This window comes from Pteropus alecto, unplaced genomic scaffold (genome assembly GCF_000325575.1).
Source record: "Pteropus alecto unplaced genomic scaffold, ASM32557v1 scaffold101, whole genome shotgun sequence".
In the NCBI taxonomy this organism is placed as follows: Eukaryota; Metazoa; Chordata; class Mammalia; order Chiroptera; family Pteropodidae; genus Pteropus; species Pteropus alecto.
Genome location: NW_006432945.1, coordinates 15,814,277 through 15,836,230, shown reverse-complemented (window position 1 = coordinate 15,836,230; position 21,954 = coordinate 15,814,277). Strand labels below are relative to the sequence as shown.

The following is a 21,954-nucleotide window of genomic DNA, read 5'->3' as shown; positions in this document are numbered from 1 at the left end:
TCCTGTCTTATTTTCAAATATTTGATCCCTGATTTTCATGTTTCCTGCCTGCGAGACGTGGGGATCCCCCTGTTCACCACACAGAGAGTCCGGGAGGCGAGGAACGTTTTAATTTTCTCAAGCGCTTCGCGTGTTCCTTGGAGGAGGAGCGCTGCCGTGAAACCATAGCCTTTGGTTTCCAGGTGCAAGTGTGTCCAAAACCCCAGGTGCAAATACGTCCAGATTTCAGCACCACTAATCTTCTCATTTGTCTTCCTGTTCCTCCCCTGCGTTTGTTACAGTCCCTGCCAGCACACGCAACACAATAGAAACGTCGATTCAATGTTCGAAATGAATTTAGGAGGAAACAACACGGTAACTTAGAGACTCTTTTGAATTCGGAGTTGAAAGATAGCTTATGAGTGACCCAATCGAACCTATTCTGGGATTGGGAACCCAGTTCCTCGACTGGGATTCCTGGCAGACAGAATCCAGGCTTGTGTAAAGATTTCCGCAGGTAGGGAGCGTACTATCTCACAGAACAGCTGTTCACTCGGAAGGCTGAAAATTAGCTTTATAAAACTTTTTAAACATTCCGTGGATGCGTATACTTATCTGCACGCATCACACACATGCTCATTTAGAAGAGGCCTTGTCCCTGTATAAACCGCATTTTCTTCTTCAAAAGCGAGTCACGTGGGCTGAGGAGAGCGAGGGTACTTCTGGAGTAAATAAGAGTATTGGAATAGTATTTAAAATCTGGGAAGTGCGCCCACAGTATTTACCACTGTTTTAGGAAAGCATATTTATGCTTTTAGTACCAAGCACATCTTTTTATTGATTCAGGGACTTCTACCATTTCACAAGGAAAGCAGATTGACTGTGAATAAAACTTTACTGATTTTTTTCCCCGTCTTCCTGCGGTAACCAAATGCTTTCGGCCACTAGAGTCTAATGAGTAACAGCTGTGCTCCAAGTGCTCCTATAGATAAAAATTAAAAGTAGGACAACATCTAAGGACTTTTTTGTTGTTGGAATAACAATGGCTGTAGGAACTAAGAGATGGCCGGATGTGTCATTCAGCCTCTTCACACAATAAATTAGGAAACTGGCGGACCCCAAGAATCCAGCGCCTTGGGACAGAAGCCGAGACACCCTGGCCTTGCATGCAGCTGTGAGAATTTGCAGTGGGAGGGTCTAGGTTCACCCATTGGAATGTCTTCGCGGGTCTGATTTACCCGGTATCTGGCATTAGCGTGGCTACATGGGATAACTGTACCCGATGGACTGTTACAGCCGGACACACAAGGGTGTCCTTCCAAACCTCTTAGCTGCAGAATGAGGAAACTGGGGTGATTCGCACAAGATCAGTTAGCTCGTTGCGACACTGTGACTGGAACCTGAGATCCTGTTTAGTGCTTATTACCTTCCACTCATGGCTTTCCCGTAGCTGCTGTATGGTCGTGACCACACAAAATAAGATGCTGTCTAAGTGCTACGTGCCTAAACACTGAACCAATTGTTCTTCCCCAACCCGCTTTCTTTAGCAAAAGCTTTACGGCGTGGATTTGACGCTAGCATCACCTGTCTGTTCACACACACTCGGTGGAAGGAGTGAGTGGCCTTGGGTGGAGGGGTCGTTCTTTCGTGCTGGGATTATGTACAGGTGTGAGAGTCTCTACCACAGTTTGGTAGAGGTGAGTATTTCCTTCTTCAGAATAAAGAACCAAACGCTTTTACTCTGCCAGCCGTGCTTGAGTCTTCACTTGGATGTACCGGGACCAGTCACTTACATTTCCCGTTAGTCCAAATCACTCCTTGTTAGTTCAGACTCACTCCTCCAGTCAACAAGGAATCTATAAGAGGTACGAACGGGCATCTTTATCCCCAACTATCCCGACCCCCCCCCTCTTTTCACTTCCTTTTCTGAGTAAACTCTTATTTATTCTATTCTCTGGGACCTTTGCTGGAAGGAACCTCTGTTGAAGTAGTAGCACAGGCTTAGAGCAATGTAGGATGATTCTTCTGGAACCTTCTAGGAGTTCAGTTGGAGGAATAAAATATAGACGTGCTTGCCTCTAGCCTTCACCATAAAAGGCTTGGGCGCTTGAGTTTGCTCTCTCTGTAGGTAATGTGACATAGCATGTCCAAAACCAGTACGAAAGACACAGAGAGGACCGACAGCTCACACCTGCACCGGTCACTCATTCAAGGGGCAAGGTAGGCGGGGTGAAGGTGGGGGTGACACATGAGAAGAATAGGGCCGTGGGGTGGTAAGACATGTTTGTCTATGGCTCCTTGAAAGCCCAGTGGGGGTTGCTCCCGTACTGTAGGAATGGTGGTAAGTGCGTCATTAGCCATGACCAGCAGTCGCCTGTTTCATAATGTGCTGTTTCATAGCATCGTATTGCCATAGTTACAAAAAGATGCCATAAGACGCAGCTGGCAGTGCAGAAGGGACGTAGTTAAGATTCGTCAAGCTATTAGAAGTTCTTTATATAAAAAATTACCTCACGCAGTGACTCTACGAGTCCAATTTTTCCAGTTAAAAAGAGGGGCAAAGAACATATTTTGCCATTTGTGTTAGAGATTCGTATCTCTTAGCTTAAATGCAAATTGCTTTAAAAGCTAGGAAAACCTATAAAAGTTTTAAATGTTCCACACTGGGGCTTAAACTAAGAGTCTTTGTCAAATAAAATGGATTCTGGAAGATCTGCTTTGAGCCACTTTCTTTGCATCTAAGCACAGCCTCTCTCGGAGGAAGGAAATGGTAAAGTTCTCGCAGGGAGAGAAAACGTTCACCACTCAGTAAAAATCCCAGGCCTGGCTTCATGAAAGCTTTAATTTAGCTCAGCTCTCTCCTCTGCGAGTTAATTTAGAGAACCAATAAAAAGAGATTACTTTTGGACCGAGAATCTGCCTGGCACATTCTTTGAACCTGATAGAGCTAAACAAAGCTACGCAAAGTCCTGTAATTTTGGGAGGAGGTCATCTGCTAGGGATGGCCCTGCGATAGCTTTTGTGAGCCCAGCAGGCCAAATGGGAAGAAACAGACTCTAATCTGGAGCGTCACAGAGACGTGGAGCTACTTCTCAAGCACACACTAGCGAGTGTGTGTGAGCGCACACATGCACACACGCATCCGGCCAGGGGGCGGCGGGGAGAAAGGGGAGAACCTCGGCCGAGAAGTAACACCAGCTGTGACGCCTAACGGGTCACCATTTCGGTTACCGGATCTCTGAACTTCAGTCACGTCACCGGAAAATGGGAACAGTTGTCTCCCCTGATGGGTTGTCCTACTGGATGTACAGGAGTTTATACATTCAGTCACCTTACAAGTATAAAATTTTGGTTTTGATTTTTTTCCTTGCCTGTATCGAGTCTAGCTTTTTCTTTCTCATGTAATGTAAGATAATCATAGAAAATTAGAGAAGAGTCTAGGAAAAAAAAAAAAAAACAATAAGGGGGAAATAGTCATTATTTCATCTCTCAGAGGTGAACACTCTTAATGTTTTGATTTATTTCCTTCCGGTCTTTTTCTGGCTGAATATTGCTTTATGTAGTTAAGACTATACCGCATGCGTAACTCGCATTCGTATATATGGGTATATATACACGTACATTCACAAGTGTTCTGCCATATCATTAAAAAGCCCTTATGAAACATAACTTTTAATAACACACATTCCCCTCCTTGTCTTACTAACATTATAGCCAATGTCATAATTATCATTTACTGAATGCTATGTACCAAACCATATATAAGTGGTTTACATATGTTTATGTTATTTTACTTCATTCTCATGAAAGATGTTTGTATACTGAGACGAACATAGCCAATAAAACCAAAATATGGAAGAGACAAATAGTATTAATCTGTGAACCTCTGAGAGAAACTCCAGGACCATCTAAACTAATTTAACTGGCAACGAAGTGATGGTAATGTGATGGTAACGCAATGACCTCACGCTTCTTTGGAAAATGGAAGCTAAATAAGGATATGTATATTTCTTGATCTCTACTACCACTTACAGAAGTACTTGAAAACAATTTTTTAATTTTATTGTAATGTCTGGAAAACAAAGCATCTCTTTGTTTTTCTGTTCCTAAGGAACGAAGTCATTTAAAGATGAGTTAATGCCTCAGTGAAATGCAAAAAGGCCTCTTCCAGAAGACTTAGGCACCGCTCAGGGTTTGGGAGGGTGTGTTAGCATCACAGTGGTGGCCTTTGGCTTATTAAAAGTCACTTTTTCTGACCATTTAGCTTCTAAATGAAGCAGCTGAAAGAAATAACACCATATTATCTCTTTAGCTTTCAGAAATCAGTCTCGTGGTTTCCACTTTTATCGACAGAACACATTCAGAGCAGAAGTGGAGAAACCTTGCTGCTGACTCGATGGGCCAGTGGTTTTTAAGCAATGACTTTCGCAGCCACCCCGGCTCTCTGCTGAAAGCTGGCTGGTCTACCAGCCTGGCTAGCCAGGGTGAAGGGAGAATGTGGAGAAGGGTCTCGAGGCTCTTAACTTTCTAATCCTCCCTTCGGAGAGGCCCTTGGGCCACCAAGACTGTTGTTGTGTTGACCGTCTGTAATCCTTTGTCAGAGTAATTGACGGTGAAGTCTGCACTTTTGCAGCTAATGATAAATAGGGCTTTTAAAGGTTGTAATTTCTTGTTTAACCAGTGCCAGTTGCAAATACTTCGTGCTGAGGAATAATTCCTCTGTGCCAAATAAAATACAGTGGAAGTCTGTGGGGCGGTTTTTCAGCTTATTGTTAGTCACAGCTTGCCTGACAGAGCGCTTTCCATGCGGGAGATAAATGCTCGGCCGTCTGGCTGCCAGTTTTAGTACAGAAGGGACTTTTCTTGTGGAAAAAGCTTTCCTGTTTCTCCAGTAAACATTAATAAGGTTTTCTTTTTTTTTTTTTGAAACTTTCCATTTTTATTCTGTTACAGAGCTCTTTCAGAGAGGTAAATGTTTGGCTCCTTGACATGAGAGCGAGTCTTTGAGATTTAAAAGTGTCTCGCTTCTTTCTGTCCCATTCTGGAGCTCTGGGTTTGCACAGAGCTCCTCCAGATAAAGGCCGAGAGGAGGCCTCTCGTCAGTTCACAGAAAGCTGTGTCATGAGCAATAGGATTGGGGACGAGGGTCTAGAGGCGTCTGTCCACTCCAAAGGGAAGGTCACAGTAAAGAGGCAGGAGGATGGCCAGCAGGAGAGAAATAAGGGTTCCCGTGGGTCCTAAAGGGGACTGGCTTGCTTAGATTCAAATGGGATTACTGCCTTTAAAAAGGAAACAAAGCGACCCAAAAATATGGTGAGAAATACCCATTTGCCTCAAAGTACAAATGGATGCCTTTCGGGGTGGGGGGATTTGTATATACATAATTATATATTAAATGTCCCAGTAGAGTTAACGATTTAAAATTATCCTAAGGTCATTTATTTTTTTGTCCTGATATTATGTTTTTGGAAATTTTCACTTTTTAATGAGTCAAGTTGCTGACAGTGAGGCTTCTTAGGAGCCGGGGAGGGATGGGGAAGGTCAGGATGGAGCCTTCCAGAACCCCTAACAGAGGCGCACGGACTTTCTGGGTATGTATTTGGTCCATCTGGAGAGGCCTTCAGAGCGCCCCCATGTCGCAAAGCGATTGTACTTCTTCATGCCCTGAATTCGCACTTCGCATCGTTAGTGACTTGGGTACACGTGTACTTCATAGATTGAAAGAAAGCCAAGCAGGAGACTTAAAAGCAGGCCAGACGAGGGAGACGGTGGGAGATGACGGACAGAGCGATCGAGAAGGGAGTTCACGAACCAGAGAAGCCTCGAGCATCCTGACCATTAGAAGTGGCAGCACGGGCCACACGATCAGCAGTGACCTGCCAGCTCCAGAAAGCATCGATGTTCATCTCCTGCCCCGCCAAAACCAAGCACCGTGCAATTACCCATCTGAAAAGCCAGACTGCTCCCGTCACCCAATCCCCTGCCGAAAAAGTCTGTCCCCGACTCCCGCGCGCGAAAGGATGACGTCCCAGGGCCCGTGGAAGGGGCCGTGGCGGGCCGTCTGGCCTGCTTCGCCTCTCTCCCCAGCCCAGGGCTCCCAGATCACACCGCTCACCCGCCCCGCGTTCTTGAGATGTCTGCTTTTTCGAACCTCTAAAAATAGGAGACGACATGCTCCTTCGCGGGCCGTTGTCAGGAACAAATGAGGTGAAAATCCACCGTTAGAAATGGGTGGATTTCAACCACCCCACTCCATCCATCACTAACAGCCTTTTCCCCAGGCCAAAATGTTTATTTTGTTCTTTCAAAATCCCATGCAATTAGGTCCTCCTTTTCTGTGACTCTTTTGTCACGTGTTAAAATACGGCTGGTCCCTCGCTTGTGCCGCAGCTGTACAGTGTGTGCCCTCCATTATTTTGCTCAGCTCGTGTTTTGGAAGTTACTTGTTTATATACTCATTTTTCTCACCGAACGGTGAGCTTCTTGTGAAAGTGGAGGCCATTGACCTTTCGGACCCGCCAGCCAGTAGGTGTTCAATAAACATACGTTACATTCAGTGGAAAGAAAACACGAGACAGGAAATCTGAATTGATTCATCCTTGCAACGTAATTTGAATTCCATGTTTTAAAGGTTTGCGGAAGGCTTCGGCGTGAACTCAGTGTAATTTGTGGGCATCTGACTCTTCCATCTCAAGCCAAATGCTTTGCTTGCTTTGTTCAGGAATTGCACATTTGTCACATGGAGTCGAGGGGTGTGTGTGTGTGTGTGTGTGTGTGTGTGAGAGAGAGAGAGAGAGAGAGAGAGAGAGAGAGAGAGACAGAGAGGAGAGAAGAGAGAAGCAGGCCCACATTTCTGCCAACAAATGTAGTTTATATCACAAAAGGTCTAAAAAGAGAACTACCCAGCTTAACTTCTTAACAGGGCCAACAGGTTCCTTAGGCCGAGGTGCTTGCCCAAGTTCATGTTCAAAGATAGCGAATTTTGCTTTGTTTTCTTGTGTTTTCCATTGTTCTAGCACATGAGCACCCTCTGAAGGGTAAACAGTCGAATTTACATTTTGTTTTGATAACACTTAAGACTGTAGGATGTGGCTCTTCCATAAGTGGCAGTAGCAGAGTATTTCAAACAACTCGGGGCTCCCAGAAGGCTGAGCTCGTGGCAGTTTCGTGGTTTACGACGCTGACGGTAATGGATGGGTACTTGATCTGCACAGTTACCTTGACTCCGTTGGCCTCATGCATAATCAGATTTACCACCCTGGGAGGGTCTTATAACGAGTTAATCGGGAGAAAAATAGAAATGGCTTGCAGGCTGTACGTTTAATTCTCAACTTTTTTGCCAAATCCGAGTCTCAGAAGCATTTCTCTGAATGAAACGCATCTGATGAAAATCACATGATTGCAACCCAATCACATCAAGAAGTTGGTCTATTCATCTATTTTAATTTCTGGCTTAAAATGTTACCCAACACACTCTCACAAATTCCTATCCACTCCTTAAAAGTCTTTCCACTCTTTTCGTAACCTCTGCATTCTCTCAAGATCTCGAGTTTTATGAAAAGTAAGTAGAGTGAAGTGTTTTGGAACTTGGGCTCTATAGGCAAACTACCAGGAGTCAAGGTCAGCTACGTGCCCTTAGTCAGGCTGCTCAACCTCTCTCAGACTCAGTTTCTTCATCTGCAACACGGGCATAATGACAACGTGAGCCCTAGGGTAGTGAAATATGAAATAAACACCTAACCGTGGCTCCCGGCAAATAGTAAGTGCTCAGAAATTGTTTGTTTTATTAAGAAATAAACATTTATTAAGATATAATAAATATTTAATTAGGAAGTAAATATTAAGTGCTTACTTGGGAAATCATATCTACATAACATCACATTCTATGAAAAATATGTAAGAAAGGTACAAAATACTGTCTCTGCCTTCACTGAGTTATGACATTACATAATAATTGTATAATATCTTACTTATACACGTAGTGTTTTTAGAAAAGTCGTCTTATTTGTACCTCACAATTCTATGAGACATCTAGGACTTTGTTGTTGTTGTTAGTTAAGAAACGAGCCTAGGAAAGGTATGGAATTTGCTGAAACTGAGTGACAGCGATGGGCCTGGCATTCAGGCCGTCTTTTAGTTACTGTCACTTCTGATACACGGCAGTCTCCCTCTGAGTCGCTGTTGAGACTAAAATACACAGAAAACGAAGAAGACAATGTGACCGTGTGTAACAATGTGCTGAATTCTATAAGTCAAGCACTTGGTACAATTAGAGTTAAGGAAAGAGAATAATGTGATCTAGAGAAGTTGGGAAAAGTAAAATAAAAAAATTTAATTAGAGGTAAAAATAATGAACTCACCCACTGATTTTTTAAAATTCTGAAATGTTACTAAACATCGATTTCCCTGTGTATTAAATTAGATAAATGTTGCTTTCCTTTGTTTTGCTAAACTGTATTAAATTACTAATACTTTTTGGGGGGTTAAAATTATCTTAAGTGCTCTTTCCTTATACCATAAAGACATTTGGAATATAAATGAAATAGCATATGTGAGGTGTTTTATGATCTCTGGAAGAAAGGCGCCATAGAAATGCAACCTCTCAACCCTCAGAAGTTATGAACGCAATTACATTGTCTCTGGCTAATGGGATTCTCTTCCCTCCAACTGCACTGAGAATCAAGTGGGGAACATAGATTTCTAGTTCTTTCTCTGAGGTTCAAAAATCTCTAGGCTGTGGTTAACTTTTGGCTCGAGACCACAAAAAACACACTCCAAATATTCATCATGTCCAAAGGTTAAGTAGGGCCCACAAGATGTAACTGATTTATTGGCCATTGGTCACCGCAGTCATTCTGCAGGACCGTGTGCTAACGTGCCTTCTCAGCTGTCCTATATTCTTAAAGGGACCTGGAGAAGCAAGATGGACTTTGGAAGGCCAGTGGCATTCATCTCCCTGCCTCCTGTCCGGAGCTCCCACAGGGGGATGCACTTAGAGAAACTCACCTTCGTCTTTGTTGAAACAAATGGTAGAGAGATTTACCCCCGCAGATCTGCAGCCTGTGCAGAATAGACTCTACACCAAACTGCTCTTAATCCTAAGTATTAGACCCTCTCTCTCGGTCTGGGGAATAAATTGTTTTTCTGGATGGTCTCCTTTTGGAAGAAGCATCAACTTGGACTCTGACTAACAGGCCTGGGTTCTGTTGTTGCTGGATCCTTGGTAACATTATTTTTCCAGCCCTGACAAGAAGCTGCTTTTCTAAGCAGAGACCCATAAAACTTACCTAGTGGCTTCGGTCTGGACTTTGAAATATGTACCACGAACGATTCCAAAGCCTTGCGTATTACTTGGGTCCTAGTGGGACGGTGTCGGAGCATAAACTCTCCGAGTTTAATGGAGAGCATCCTCAGGGATTCACCTTTAATGTACCCCGCTCCTTCTTTTGTTCGTTTGGGTTTTTTTTTGTTTGTTTGTTTGTTTGTTTTTTGCCCCATTTCCTCCTCCGTGTCTGCATCGTGCAGCAATTCAGGGCCCCGCTGATATGGTACTTGGTTGTACTAACCAGCACGACTTGGCGATTGACTTTGCTGGAAACCTTACCCACTCGGCCTTGGTTTATTCAAATCTTAAACATATGAAATATCTATTTAAAATCCTTTTTGTGTGTGTTGTTTACAACTGAATCCAGCTGGCACTGATATCACATGAGCCATTGTCTGAGAGCGCCTGCCTAGAAACTACGAAGTCAGAGCGAGTTACCAGATACAGCCAGCAATAGACTGGGTAATGAGGATATAGTCGTAATGGGCTCTACAGGAAGCCCGAGCAAGTAAAACCTTCCCCAGTGCCACGGGGTGGTCTGCTCCTCTGTGGGCAAGTGGATCTGCTTCCAGTTACCATGTTTATAGCGCTGTTAAAGTTCAACCCAGGATTCTCTGAGCTGAGTCACACGTAAGCCCCACAGAGACACACATCCACGCCGCCCCCTACACGCACACTTTGTAAGAAACGAGTCTCCCATCTTTAAATGTTAGATTACCTTAACGTTCCAGAACTCTATAAAATAGTTTTTCATGTTTGCTCTCTCTTCCATGGTTTGAAAATATTTCTATTTTCTTCAAAAATTATCTAAAAGAAAATGGGCATCCATGCAATGTTGAAATAACCCTGATATCCACAGAGGTTATCAGTAATGTTTTATGAAACATCGAGAACACTGCAGATTTGACCTCAGAAAAGTATAGCCATGATATTACATAATATCTAGTTAATCCATTGTTAAATTCATGTCTTCCAAAATTAGAGATAATTAGTAAATAGATATATTATTTTTTACTATATCCCTCTTTGGGTACACAGATTTATTCATTGGTCAAATATCTGAGGAGGAATTTATCATTTAAAATCAGAAAGAGATACAAAAAACAGTCTCATACCATGCCCCATCTGACAGATCGACCAAGTTACATTCTTAAAATCACATTACCGGAAAAAACAACATGACTTTGTAGGGCCAGACAGGGTGAACACTCAGGTTGATTTCTAAGCCACTGGAGTTTGTTTGTTTTTTTTTTTCCTCCACCATTATATAAAGTTGTCTTTATGATAAAAGCCTATGAAAAAAACTCTTGTAAACAATGGATTGCCGAAAGTGTGGGAAAGGGCATAAAATCACTATCGTGTAAATCTGATCTGTGACCTATGACTAATTAGAGATAATCTTTGAGATAAAAAATGGGCTCTCTCAAGTCAAGATGTTAGCCGTACCGATATCACTTGGCGACCACCCAGGCTTAGTGGCCAGCCCGGCTAGTGCCCCGTTGGCCTTGGGGACAACTGGACCTGGTGCTGAAAGGAAAAGTCTCCAGGAAAGAAAACCATAATAACCCTTTAGCCAAGGAGACTTACTCCAACCTAACAGATCTGCAGCAGACAAAGAAGTTTCACGACGCTGTCAAGGGCGGCGTGACCACCAACTCTGGAAAACCTTAGTCTGGAAATAACCAAATAGAACAAAGGCAAGGACCCCAGCGCGGACTTCGACACACCTCTGAACAGCCAGAGGGGGCAGATTTCCTCGTAGGTAACTTCCTCTTTGATGGGATGAAAACGTTTGAAACTGCAGCTTACAACGTCCCCACGTTGGCCCGATCAGTTAGCATACATGCACTTTCTATGACCGATTTATGGCAAACATTATGTTTCTAAAATCTGATTTCCCAAGATCTCTTCTCCTACCTATACACCTAATCCGTATATGTTTTGTATGAGTCCCTGAGTTTGTAAAATCTTCCAGTGTATTCCTAACGTACTTCGTTTTAAAGGTGCTGACTTCCAGTAAATGAACCACATGGTTCAATCTTGCGCCATCTTAATCGGAATTACACAGGAACGGGGAGGAGAGAGCAGGCAAAGGGAGCCCTATCGGTGGCTGGGGGATGATTCGGCACTGGGATTACACACTCGCTTGTTCTTTCTCCTGGTTCGACATACTCTTATCAAAGTTCGTTCTTGAAAGTAATTTTAAAAGTGGGGAAAATTTTAAAATAGTGGACATCTGAGGAAAAAATGCAAGATGGTGGAAGGAAGAATTCCTGTCATGGGATTGAAGGCATGTTGGGAACAGATGCCAAGGAAAAGAATGGTTTCGTTGGTGACTAAAAAGTCATTCTTCTTACCCTTGGTTAACGTTCCTCGTTACCATTCTCTTTTTAATCAACAAAACTTATTAGGTCTTTTCTCCATCCTGGCTTCCTCCTGTCATGAGTCGAGAAGTATGAATTCTTCTTGCCAACTTTCAGATGATGGGGAGTTGGAAGTGGTGGCTATGACATGAGTCACAGTGACACACAGATTACTCATAGGTTTCCACTCCATGCAGACAGACAGAATCACCTATTAACAAGGAGTTCAGCAACAGGGGACATGATTCAGTGGAACAACATTATTCCACATGGATTTTGGGGTGTTTTGCCCAAAACTTTTTTTTCTCATACGACTCTTGTGCATCATCTTCCTTAGTAGTCACATATCCCTGGAGAGGAAATCTAAGGTTTAGGTGTGGCTGACAGGCAATAACGTCCCTGTATGTTGGAGAATGAATTAGCCAGGCTTTCGCCCAGCTCCTTTGCTGGTGAAATGGGAGAGAAGACACGGTGATTAGAAGAGAATACAACCTAAAGCATATATTTTTTGGAACAGAAATAACTGTACCAGATCACGTCTGAAATGGTCAATAATTCCATATGTGTCATCATTATCAAAATCAAACAGCTACTTTGTGCTATTAAGATGAAAAGAGTTCAGTTCTACGTACATGTGCACCTGCCTTCAGGCTTACCTTCTGATTGGGGAGATCATCACTGAGGCAAATTCACGCACAAAGAAAGTGCATGAAAGACCTGGATAGCACATGCTTCTGGAACTTGCATGCCTTAGAGAGACGGCAGTAGGTCTTTATAACAGGAACACTCGTGTGCCAAGACTTTACAGAAACACACCCCTGAGTGTGAGTTGGCCAGGGTGTGCACGATAGGCATTTTCACCAAGCACAGTTAACACACTCATTCAGCCATTCAAAGAAAGGCGCCCAAAGTGGGCCACGCCCTAACTCTAGATGCTGCTGGGGCAGCCCCGACACAGGACAGGAAAGGTGCCTGCCCTCATGACGCTCCTGGGACGTGTTGTTTGGCAAAGGGAGAGGAGGTTGAGGAAGAACGCAAATGAAACTCAAGGAAAATATATTTTTGTCACCATCATCAGTAGCGCAAGTAGAGAAGGGCAATGGAGTGACAAGTCACAGTACAGCTGGGAAAAGGGTGCTGGACTTCAAGGGTGACGAGAGAGAGAGGCTCCTGCTGACCACCACCCACTTCTGATCCACCACCCACTTCGATGTCTCCGTCCTCCTCCCTCGCCCGCGGCTGTTCTGATGGCCACCACGTGTACTGGAATATGTTTACTCCGTTGTTTCTTTGCTTTTCCAGTGCATGCGTAATTAGACTCCAGTTCTCATCCGACATATTATCTAGACGGAGCTTTTCTGGAGCAAAGACCAAAACAAAACAAAGCACAACCGAAAACATAGCAACCAAAGGACATGATTCAGTCACTGCCTTAAACAAGTCATTATTGAGAGTTTTCTACTGGGCTCGATACTGAAAACATAAAAACAAACCTAAAAACCCAGGATGCTAGATTTTAGTCACCCAGCCCGCCCTGTCCTTTTTGCTAGTCAGGGCCCTGCGACCTAACAGCACACAGATCTGGCCGGTCATCCTTCCGAAGGAGGAGCTGAGCCTCCCGAATGCCAATCCAGGATCCTTTCCACAATTGGCCCATAACAGAATTTAGAGCAAAATATAAGGAAATGTGTATACCTAGTTGTTACAGGTTTAAGAACCTGTACTGTTTCTGTCTTAAAGCAAACCGTTTTACAGACGAGAAAGGTGAAACACAGAGGCGTTAGTGTGATATAGCCCTCAAAAAATGGCCAGCTTTAAACCACAGTTTGGCTTTTCTTATTCTTGAAAGAGAATTTTAATTTCCTTTCGCTTAAACATTATTTAAAAATACCAAGCTTCGTGCGTTGACTGTTTTAGCATACTTCTGTCTTCGTATTAGTTTGATGTCCAAGACCAGCACACAGCCTGACGGGTTTCGATTTCCTCGTCAGCCCTCCTCATCTGCTCTGCTCACGGGTACAGAATCGCCCTTGGCTCGACCTCTTATTGCGATGAAAAGCTAATTTTCTGTTCCCTGTGGCTGTCTCTGCTATAGGCCTCTTGTCCTTTTAACTTGAGATGAAAAAGTGTAAGGAAGTACGAGTCATGCTTCTATACTCCAGTGTTCGATGCCTCCTAACTGTCTTTTTTTTTTGTCAAGTAAAAGAGCCTTTGTCCATCACCACTGTCCTTCCAAGAGCTGGGCTTAGTCACTAGTTCTGTGCACCAACTTCGCTGCTATCTGCTTTCAGTTCTGTGGTTTTTTAAAAAATCTTTTTTTAATCAGATTTTTCTTTAAAACATTAAAATTTATGACCAAAAAAAAAAAATTGAATCATTAAAAAAAAATGACTCACGGTGGTTGCCTCCCATGAAGACACCAGTTTTGATGGCTAATGTCAAGGTTGATGTTGTACTTTACAAAACGACGACAGCCTCACTACGAAGGAGGGCCAGAAGAAGGCAGAGCGCGGGGCTCATCCAGCTCTGTTTGTAATCTCTGTCAAATGCCAGGCCCTCCGAGGGGACGGCGCACCTGGAATGTGGCAAGTTCAGGAAGCTTTCACAAGCTCGGTCAGAATGCCCCCCTTCCCCAGAACTTGGCCTTCCCAGGTCTCCTTCTGCCCCTTCGGAATTTACCAACATTTAGGGAAAAAAGTCGCTGAATAAATGTTGGGTAATATGACCCAACTTTTGTGTTTGTAGACATGTGGCAACCAAATTAGTCGACCCAAGGCAAACAGGCTGAGAAATCGTTGAATTTTCATAGCCTGGCCTTCTTCTTTTTTCTTTTTTCTTTTTTTTTAAAACAAATTTCCAATGAGATTACTTGTTAAGAGTATCAATTGCTTATCTGTTTTCGAGTGCTAGAACCTGTCTGCTTTCTGAATGTTTCTTTTCAAAATGTGAATTTAAAAGGGAAAATTGGCTTGTTAGAAAGCAAGGAATTGACTAGCAGCAGAAAATTGTCCCAAATGGGGCTTTTTGGACAAACTTCTACACGTGATTTCCACGTGCAATTCAGGGTCTACAGTTCTTGTTGAATTTTAATTTTATTTATGTTTCAAGCTCCCTAGATCTCAGTTATGCTCGCCATCGAAACTAAGTCAGAGTTGAGTGATTTTCTTCCTTTCTCCCAAGTTACGCCGGGATAGAAATTTTACTAAAGAGTTAAATATCACACAATCAGTAAACAGGAAAAAAAAAAAAAGGAACAACAGGAAAACAGCAATGGATGTCACTAGTCCGTGTCCAAGGAGAAACTACATCAGCAGTGGTAGCCGTGAAAGCCACCAGTTACCAAACGCCTACTGTGTGCCAGACTGTCTGCCTGCTATGTCGTCAGTACATTTTCAAATGACCCTGGGAAGTAGGTATTTGATTGTTTCAAAACCAGTCTCTGGAAAATGAAGTGTCTTACCCAGTGTCGCGGACCTAGAAAGTGGCAGGCTCTGTAGGAGAACACAGGTGGTTCCGATTGCCAGGCCACTGAACTTTCTACTCCGTGCCCCGCTCCCCAGCTATAATTTAGTCGGGTCAGATTAAACCATTCTCATTTTCCACATTTTTGCCATCTAGAAATGAATGGAAAAAAAAAGAGATTAAATAAGCGATCCATCCGTAGAGACATTGGGAGTAGGTTACATACCTAAAGCCAGCATTTTATGTCTTTATCAGAAAGAAGGTATTTTCCATTCAGTGACTAAATTCCTATCGTGATCATCGCAATATAGGAAGATTCTCTGTCTGATTATTAATTTGTATTTGCTGAGCACTGATTAAACACAAACATAAACTTTGTACTCTGAAGTTACGGTCTCAAAGAGACTCGGAGTCACAAGAAAAACGCCAGCACGGGGAAAATGTCGTCGTGGCCCGGGAGAAAGCCAGGGGCCCGGTACAGGCTGTATGACAGGCTCGCTTTCCGTTGGGCGTCCTGGAGCTTCTGATCACTCTCGGGAAAATGTCCTGAGAGAGTTTAAGCAGCTAAGGTGACATGGATCGCGTTAACACTTGTAGTTCCATAGAATGTGTTGGCCCTAGAGAGGGGAATGGACAGATGTGAGCTGAGGCCAAACGCAGTGCCAGGCGCTGTACGACACCTTATCTGATGCCTTCAGCGTTTCCTGATTCGGGGTGGGCTGGCTACCCCTACACGGAGAGAGCTCAACTCTGAGCCGCACCCACATAAACCCACTGCGCTTTAGCCAGAGCCGCCGACTCATCTTTCTGGTCGAAACCAACTCAGAATACTGTTCTTTCACACTTTTTCGAGCATTTTATTCTCCAAAGAACCCATGTCCCCCAAATGACATTTAAAGTGTTTTAATATTATTTTCTAAGGTTTAGGACTGACATTCTACTAACAACAAACCATGTAAAGGAAGAAAATATGCACGTCAAAGACTGCCACGTGAAGTTCAGGGTCCGGCAGTGTCAGGTGACACTGGACAGCAGCCCCGCAGCTGGGCACGTGTGCTGGCAGAGGCCGGTCCCTCTTGAAAGTCACTGGGATTCGGTGGGGGACAGTACCAAGAGAAGGTGTAGACGTGCCGCCAACGGGTTTGGTCACTGTGAGGTGCTAAGCACGCTCCACACCGCAACGGTCACCGGTTAGGTGACCCACGTGCCACTTCTCGGGGTCCGTATTAAAAGGATGTTGTCCTAATTGCGACTGGAGCTTAGCGTAGCCGGAGAAACTGGAGGGGACACCACAGCTCCACCTCACTGCTTTTCATAGGCCCCACAGGAAAAGCCAACCCGTTCTTAGTGGCTTTTTGCAATTACGCCTCCCTCCAATTTCCCAGGGTCACAGGGCCCGGACCGCACGAATCCCACTAACGTAAGTGGCTGTTGTGCAACCAAAGCCCCTTAGAAAACATTCTTGCGCGCCCATAAAATGCTCCTCAGACCCGCTTGCCTGCCATGTTCTCCACCAAAGGGCAGAGGACGCGCTTTGATGTGGCGGCCGGTTTCTGCTACCGAAGCTGGCGTTTTACCTTCTTGCATCAGATTCCTTCCCAAAATGATGTGATGCAGGCAGGCGAGACACGTTTTCCTGCAGATTGGATGCCTAAAAATACGCTTTCACCGCACCTTTAAATTACACTTGGCGGCCCGACCTGGACTCTCCCAGGCTCCTCGCACAGGACAGCGAGCAGAGGGCCGGGGCCTCTGTGAGTGGCGGCCGCGGCTCGCCGCCTGGCCCTCCGACTAGAGGATGGCACGTCACGCTGTCCTCTCCACTCTCCCTCTGTGCAAGTTCGACGGCCACAGGGGGAGTCCTGAGTGAATCTCATGCCGGAGCCAAGGACAGAGCTCGTGTTCTCTTTAACTTGACTTTGAACGCACCGGGGCGCCCTTCCTAGGACCCGGGGCTTCCTTTCCTGAGGAAGAGCTCTGTACGTCCTGTAGCATCCTGATCCACTGAAGAGCATCTCTTTCTCAGGTGTGTTCCTAGTCACTTGAATCAGTCCCTTATCTTGGAGCTGCTTTTCTAGTAAGGAATAAAAATGAAGGACTATCATCCCTGCATGTGCAAAGGAATCCGATCCACCTCACTGTGTCAAAACATTTACACAGAAAGAACTGAATTATAGGGTTTAAAAAGTATTTGATTATGTGCTAAAATATATGTAGGAATTTAGAGAAAGGAGAGAGAACTATGGATTGCAGTTATGAGCAAAGTTTTGTAGAGAACGTAAGATTCGAGATGTGTCATAGGATATAGAGATTTTTGAACTGGGTCTGAAAATTAAAGAAAACGAAATGCCAGCATGGATGCGAGGAGAAGATGGGATATGGGGGTGCGCATCTGTGCTGAGACAACCCCGACCATATTTAATTGATGAAGCAAGGCCGTATGGAGGGCATTGAAGAGGAAAAATCAAGAATACTGGATGGAAGTAGATATTTTAGATGAGAATGGCTACATTTTTTAATGGCTCTTCTGGTAGGAATGACAACACGTGACACACACGGACCTTCTTTTTCGACCCTCTTTATGTCGCTAGGATGGAAAAACTTGTCTTTCTCATAAAAAATTTTTTCAGAGTAGTGTTTTTTTTTTTCTTTCTTTTTAAAATTTATTTGTATCTCTTAGGCACAGCATGTATACTGTCACCAGCCCTCGAGCGTGCAGCGGAGTTAGCATTCCTGGCTCCGTCACAGCTTGTACTGTGCTTTGGGGCTCGTCACTTCATTCTCCTAGGCTCCATTCACCTCATCTGTCAAACGGAACTAGACGATTTCTCTGGTTTCATTTGGTGCTAACATTTTACGATTCATGATTCCAAGTGAAAATACACCTGTCGATAATAAGGCCATTTTGCTTTTTTTTTTTATTAGAAAGCTTGTCGATAACTTCATACTAGTAATTTGCTCAGCCATGCACAGCACACGCAAACACAATCATCCATAAAGTCCACAAACCCCTTGGATTGGAAACGTTACGATTTTGACAAGGATGCACAGATGTCCCCCGTGGTTATTCCGCAGCGTGGGGCATCCGACCCACTTCGGGGTTCAGCACGAGGTGCTTCCTGACGCCCAGCTGGGTGTCAGTAACCTTGGATGGCGTGTTTCAGAAGCAATCTTCACGGTAGCCGTTTTCACAAGAAAGATGATCTTCTGATGATGATCAACATACACTGCTTTCTCTCCCGTGTGGAGTCCAGACTCTGATAAAGAGCTGCTCACAGCTCCTTCAGACCACCCCCACCCCCGCCCATTTGTAATTCTCTGCAGTGTTGACGTTTTCTCTCACGCTGTGGAGAGGCCGCACTGGGTCCCGTTTGTGGGTGTCCATGGGGGAAAACGGGAAGCTCACACTTCGTGATCCGTGAGCAAAGACAGACGAGCCGGGCTGCCGCTCAAGCTGCCTCTGTTGGCCCCTCACTGTCTCTTTCTGTTACACTCACGCTCAGAAGGACATTTGCCAGATGCAGGCTCCTTGGACCCCTGTCATCTGTGTGTCTTTTCTCACCTTCAGCGTGATCTGGCCTGGGGTTTCCCTTTGCTAAAAACGACGAGAACGTTCACCGAGAAACTTGTTTCAGGTCATCGTAGCTATTTATCTCTGTCATAAACTCTAATTCTCCATTTCCCCGATTTCCTCGTCAGGGCCGATGGTGGTTTCTGGTGGACGGTCAGTCGGTGGGCTCTGAGCAAACGGTGGAAGGTTTCAAAGGGAGTCCGTTGTAGCAGGTGGTAGAATTAAGAACGAAACATAAGATTTTCTTATTCTCAATCACAGTTTGGTGGAACAAGAGGAAACAGGCTCACAGAGCAGCGTGAAGGCCTTAGATTTGTGGTCATACCTGAGAAAGCTCTTTCTTCTGAGAGAAGAAAACACATCTTAATAAGTGACTGGCTTAATAAGCGATTTCCCTCATGTGATTAAAAACAATAGCCGACGGTCTGTCTCGCTGGTCTCCACCTGCGGTGGGTATTCAAGCAAAGGACTTTTTGCAGACTTCTGTGTAATGCGAGCGTGAAATGCAGGGTTTGGCGCCATCACAAAGGCCTGGATGACCGAGACAGACCTGGACTGCAAGACATACAGAACCGCAGACAAAGAAATGTAGGAAGGGCAATGGGCACACCAGGAACGCCTCCAAATATTCCAATAGGAGGAAGAATACAAGTTCAAGGCAGCCGCCCGACGGTGTTTGGTCCTAGGTGTTTGTTTGAATTCTAGTGCTGATGTCGTTGTAGACGGATTTAGCTAATACCTAAATAGTGGTATAATCGGAGTGTTGGTTGGAATATTCCAGGCCTCGAGAGGTTGCAGATTAAATGGACTCTATTCTCAAGGTGCCACTGCTATTGGGAGTGTCCCCGCAGTGGCTTCGAGGCAGAATTCCTTGCTAGGGTACCATCAAGCTGGGGAGGTGGCCGCCCGGCCGTGACCAACCGTGAAGCCGAGAGAATGGGTCTTAGCAGCGTTTTGGCTGGAGCAACGTGGTTGAGAGCACGTGGGATTTTTTTCTACAGAAACAGTTTTTAAAGAGAAGTGCCCCATTTTCCCAGGAAACAAATTCAACAAGCACTTAAGATATCTGGGTGCTTGCAATGTCCAGAGGAAACGCGCCATCTCTGTCCTCAGCTCCAAGGGCGTTCCTGGAGAGGCGGCTGTGATCACGAAGGGGTCTCTGCTCGTAGAGACTCCGCGGCCTGGGTGTTTAGGCACCGAGGGGCCCGGTGAGGCGCCCCTGGATTTAAGCTGCCCTTCGAATCCTCTCCCAAATCTTGGGCAGACCTTCGATTTGTCGTAAGAATAGTAGCAAGCGTCACTGTCCTTAGGACGCTGTGACTCACGCGAGCGGTTTCCTTGGGTGTGTTGGCGCAGAGGCGAGCAGACCTCACATGCCAGGGAAGTGGCCGACGGCGACTTTCTCTCGAACGTGGAGGGAGCGGCCAAGCTCTCCCTTCTCTCCATCCTCCCTCATGTCTTCCTTCGGGCCGCGTCTCTCTGGGGGGTGCTACTGGAAGTGGGAGCCCGGTTCGTGAGGCCGGGCACGTGACTCGGGCCTCAGCTGCTCGGCGTGTCCATCTCTGCGTCCTGCACAGGCTCTGCAGTGGCTTTGGCCTCAGGGTGGTGGCTCGGTGGCGGTGTCAGCCCCGCTGGTATCCCGCTCAGCTTCGCGCGTCCGTCATGCCCGCCCGGGCGAGTCGGGGGCCCCTGGATTTAAGCTGCCCTTCGAATCCTCTCCCACTCAGCTTCGCGTGTCCGTCATGCCCGCCCGGGCGAGTCGGGGTGCCGGTCAGGACTGCACCTCTGTCTGACTGCCATGGGCGGGCTGGGGGACCAGCTGGCCGAGGTGCTTCTGGGGGGCTCAGAGAAAGCCACGGAGGGAACCTGACAGGTGAAGACATGGCATCTCCAGAGGTCCCCAACATCTTAGCGCCCGGGGACTCAATTTTGGGGTGAAATTGTTTCAGAGATCCTTCCGTTCTGTTCCCTGCTCTTGAGGTCTCACAGTGTGACAGGGAGAGGCCCGGGCCACCACCGGCTGAGGGCGACGGGGCTGCAGCACTCACCCCGGTCTAGGCTGAGGCCCCGAAGCCTGCCTCAGTGACAGCATGGGCCGTGGGCAGGTGCAGGCGGGAATTGCTGGCTGTTGCCAGGGGAACGCACGATGAAATCATCCGCCTGAACGGGTTTTCCCTCTGTGCTGCTGCATTTGTGTTTAGGAACCAGGGGATGCTCGTTCTCCTGGGATTACGAAACTACGTGAATGAACATAATATTGTCAAGGACAAATAAGGTCCAAAGCGATCTGCTCCTCTTCTTCCCCGTCTCTGGGGAAGCAGTGTTCTAGCGTCCTTGACAAAGCAGGCTGCAAACAGCACGCGAGACATGTCCCTCCGACAGCTCAGGTCTGGTCCCAGATTTCGAAGCCACAGCCAGGCATGGGAGCTGCCGGGGTCCTCGGCCTGGGGACTTGCGAGCGCCCGAGCCACGCCCGCAGGTAGCAAGCGGTGTCTGGCTCCGGTGGCTCGATCCGGATGGGAGCACAGGAGGCGAGAGCTGGCTGTCGGCACCCAGCAACGCTGGCGCCTGATCGGCCGCGTCTTCTCTTCCAGATGACCAGCTGAGCTCGGAGGAGAAGAAGAAGAGGAAGCAGCGGCGGAACCGGACGACCTTCAACAGCGGCCAGCTGCAGGCGCTGGAGCGCGTGTTCGAGCGGACCCACTACCCCGACGCCTTCGTGCGCGAGGACCTGGCCCGCCGGGTGAACCTCACCGAGGCCAGAGTGCAGGTAACCGCGGCCACCCCCCTCGGGGACACGCGCCTCCGACGACCAAACGCGAGTCGTGGGTTTCCAGCTGGAGCGGGCACCAGTAAGGATCATAGGCGGGCAGCACGAGGACAGAGCCAGCTTCTAGCTGCATTTCTTGGGGCAGCAGAGTGTTTTTTTAAATGAAATCGAGTGCCCCTCGGTGGGGCAGGCTTTGCCTGGTGCGGTCCCACCCGCCTCGGGTCTGCCGGCCTCTGTCCAGCTCTGCGCTGGACTCCGCGCCCCTAGATTCCACTCTGAGTTTCAGGGCGGCCAAAGAGATGAACTCTCTGATCCCCGGCCCAGTGTCCCCCCCTGACCTTCAAGAAACGCGTTATAAACACACACAGTCATGGACACTGGCGGGCGGGGGAAGCGAACCCACGAGACCTTGCCCGCAGGGACGGTGTGAGAGCACGTGCACGTGGACGGTCCTGAGCTTTACGTGAAGAAGGGTAGGACATGG

At 46.3% G+C, this 21,954-nt stretch overlaps 1 protein-coding gene across 4 annotated transcripts in view; it reads left to right on the top strand.

Moving 5' to 3' along the window:
• Nucleotides 1-21,954, top strand: part of PRRX1 (paired related homeobox 1) — a 66,281-nt gene that overhangs the window by 29,105 nt on the left and 15,222 nt on the right. For all 4 annotated transcript variants that reach the window (XM_006907914.2, XM_015586265.2, XM_015586267.2 and 1 more), the window contains exon 2: nucleotides 21,295-21,470. In XM_006907914.2, coding sequence (XP_006907976.1) covers nucleotides 21,295-21,470 — 176 coding nt within the window. The remainder of the gene's footprint in view (nucleotides 1-21,294; nucleotides 21,471-21,954) is intronic.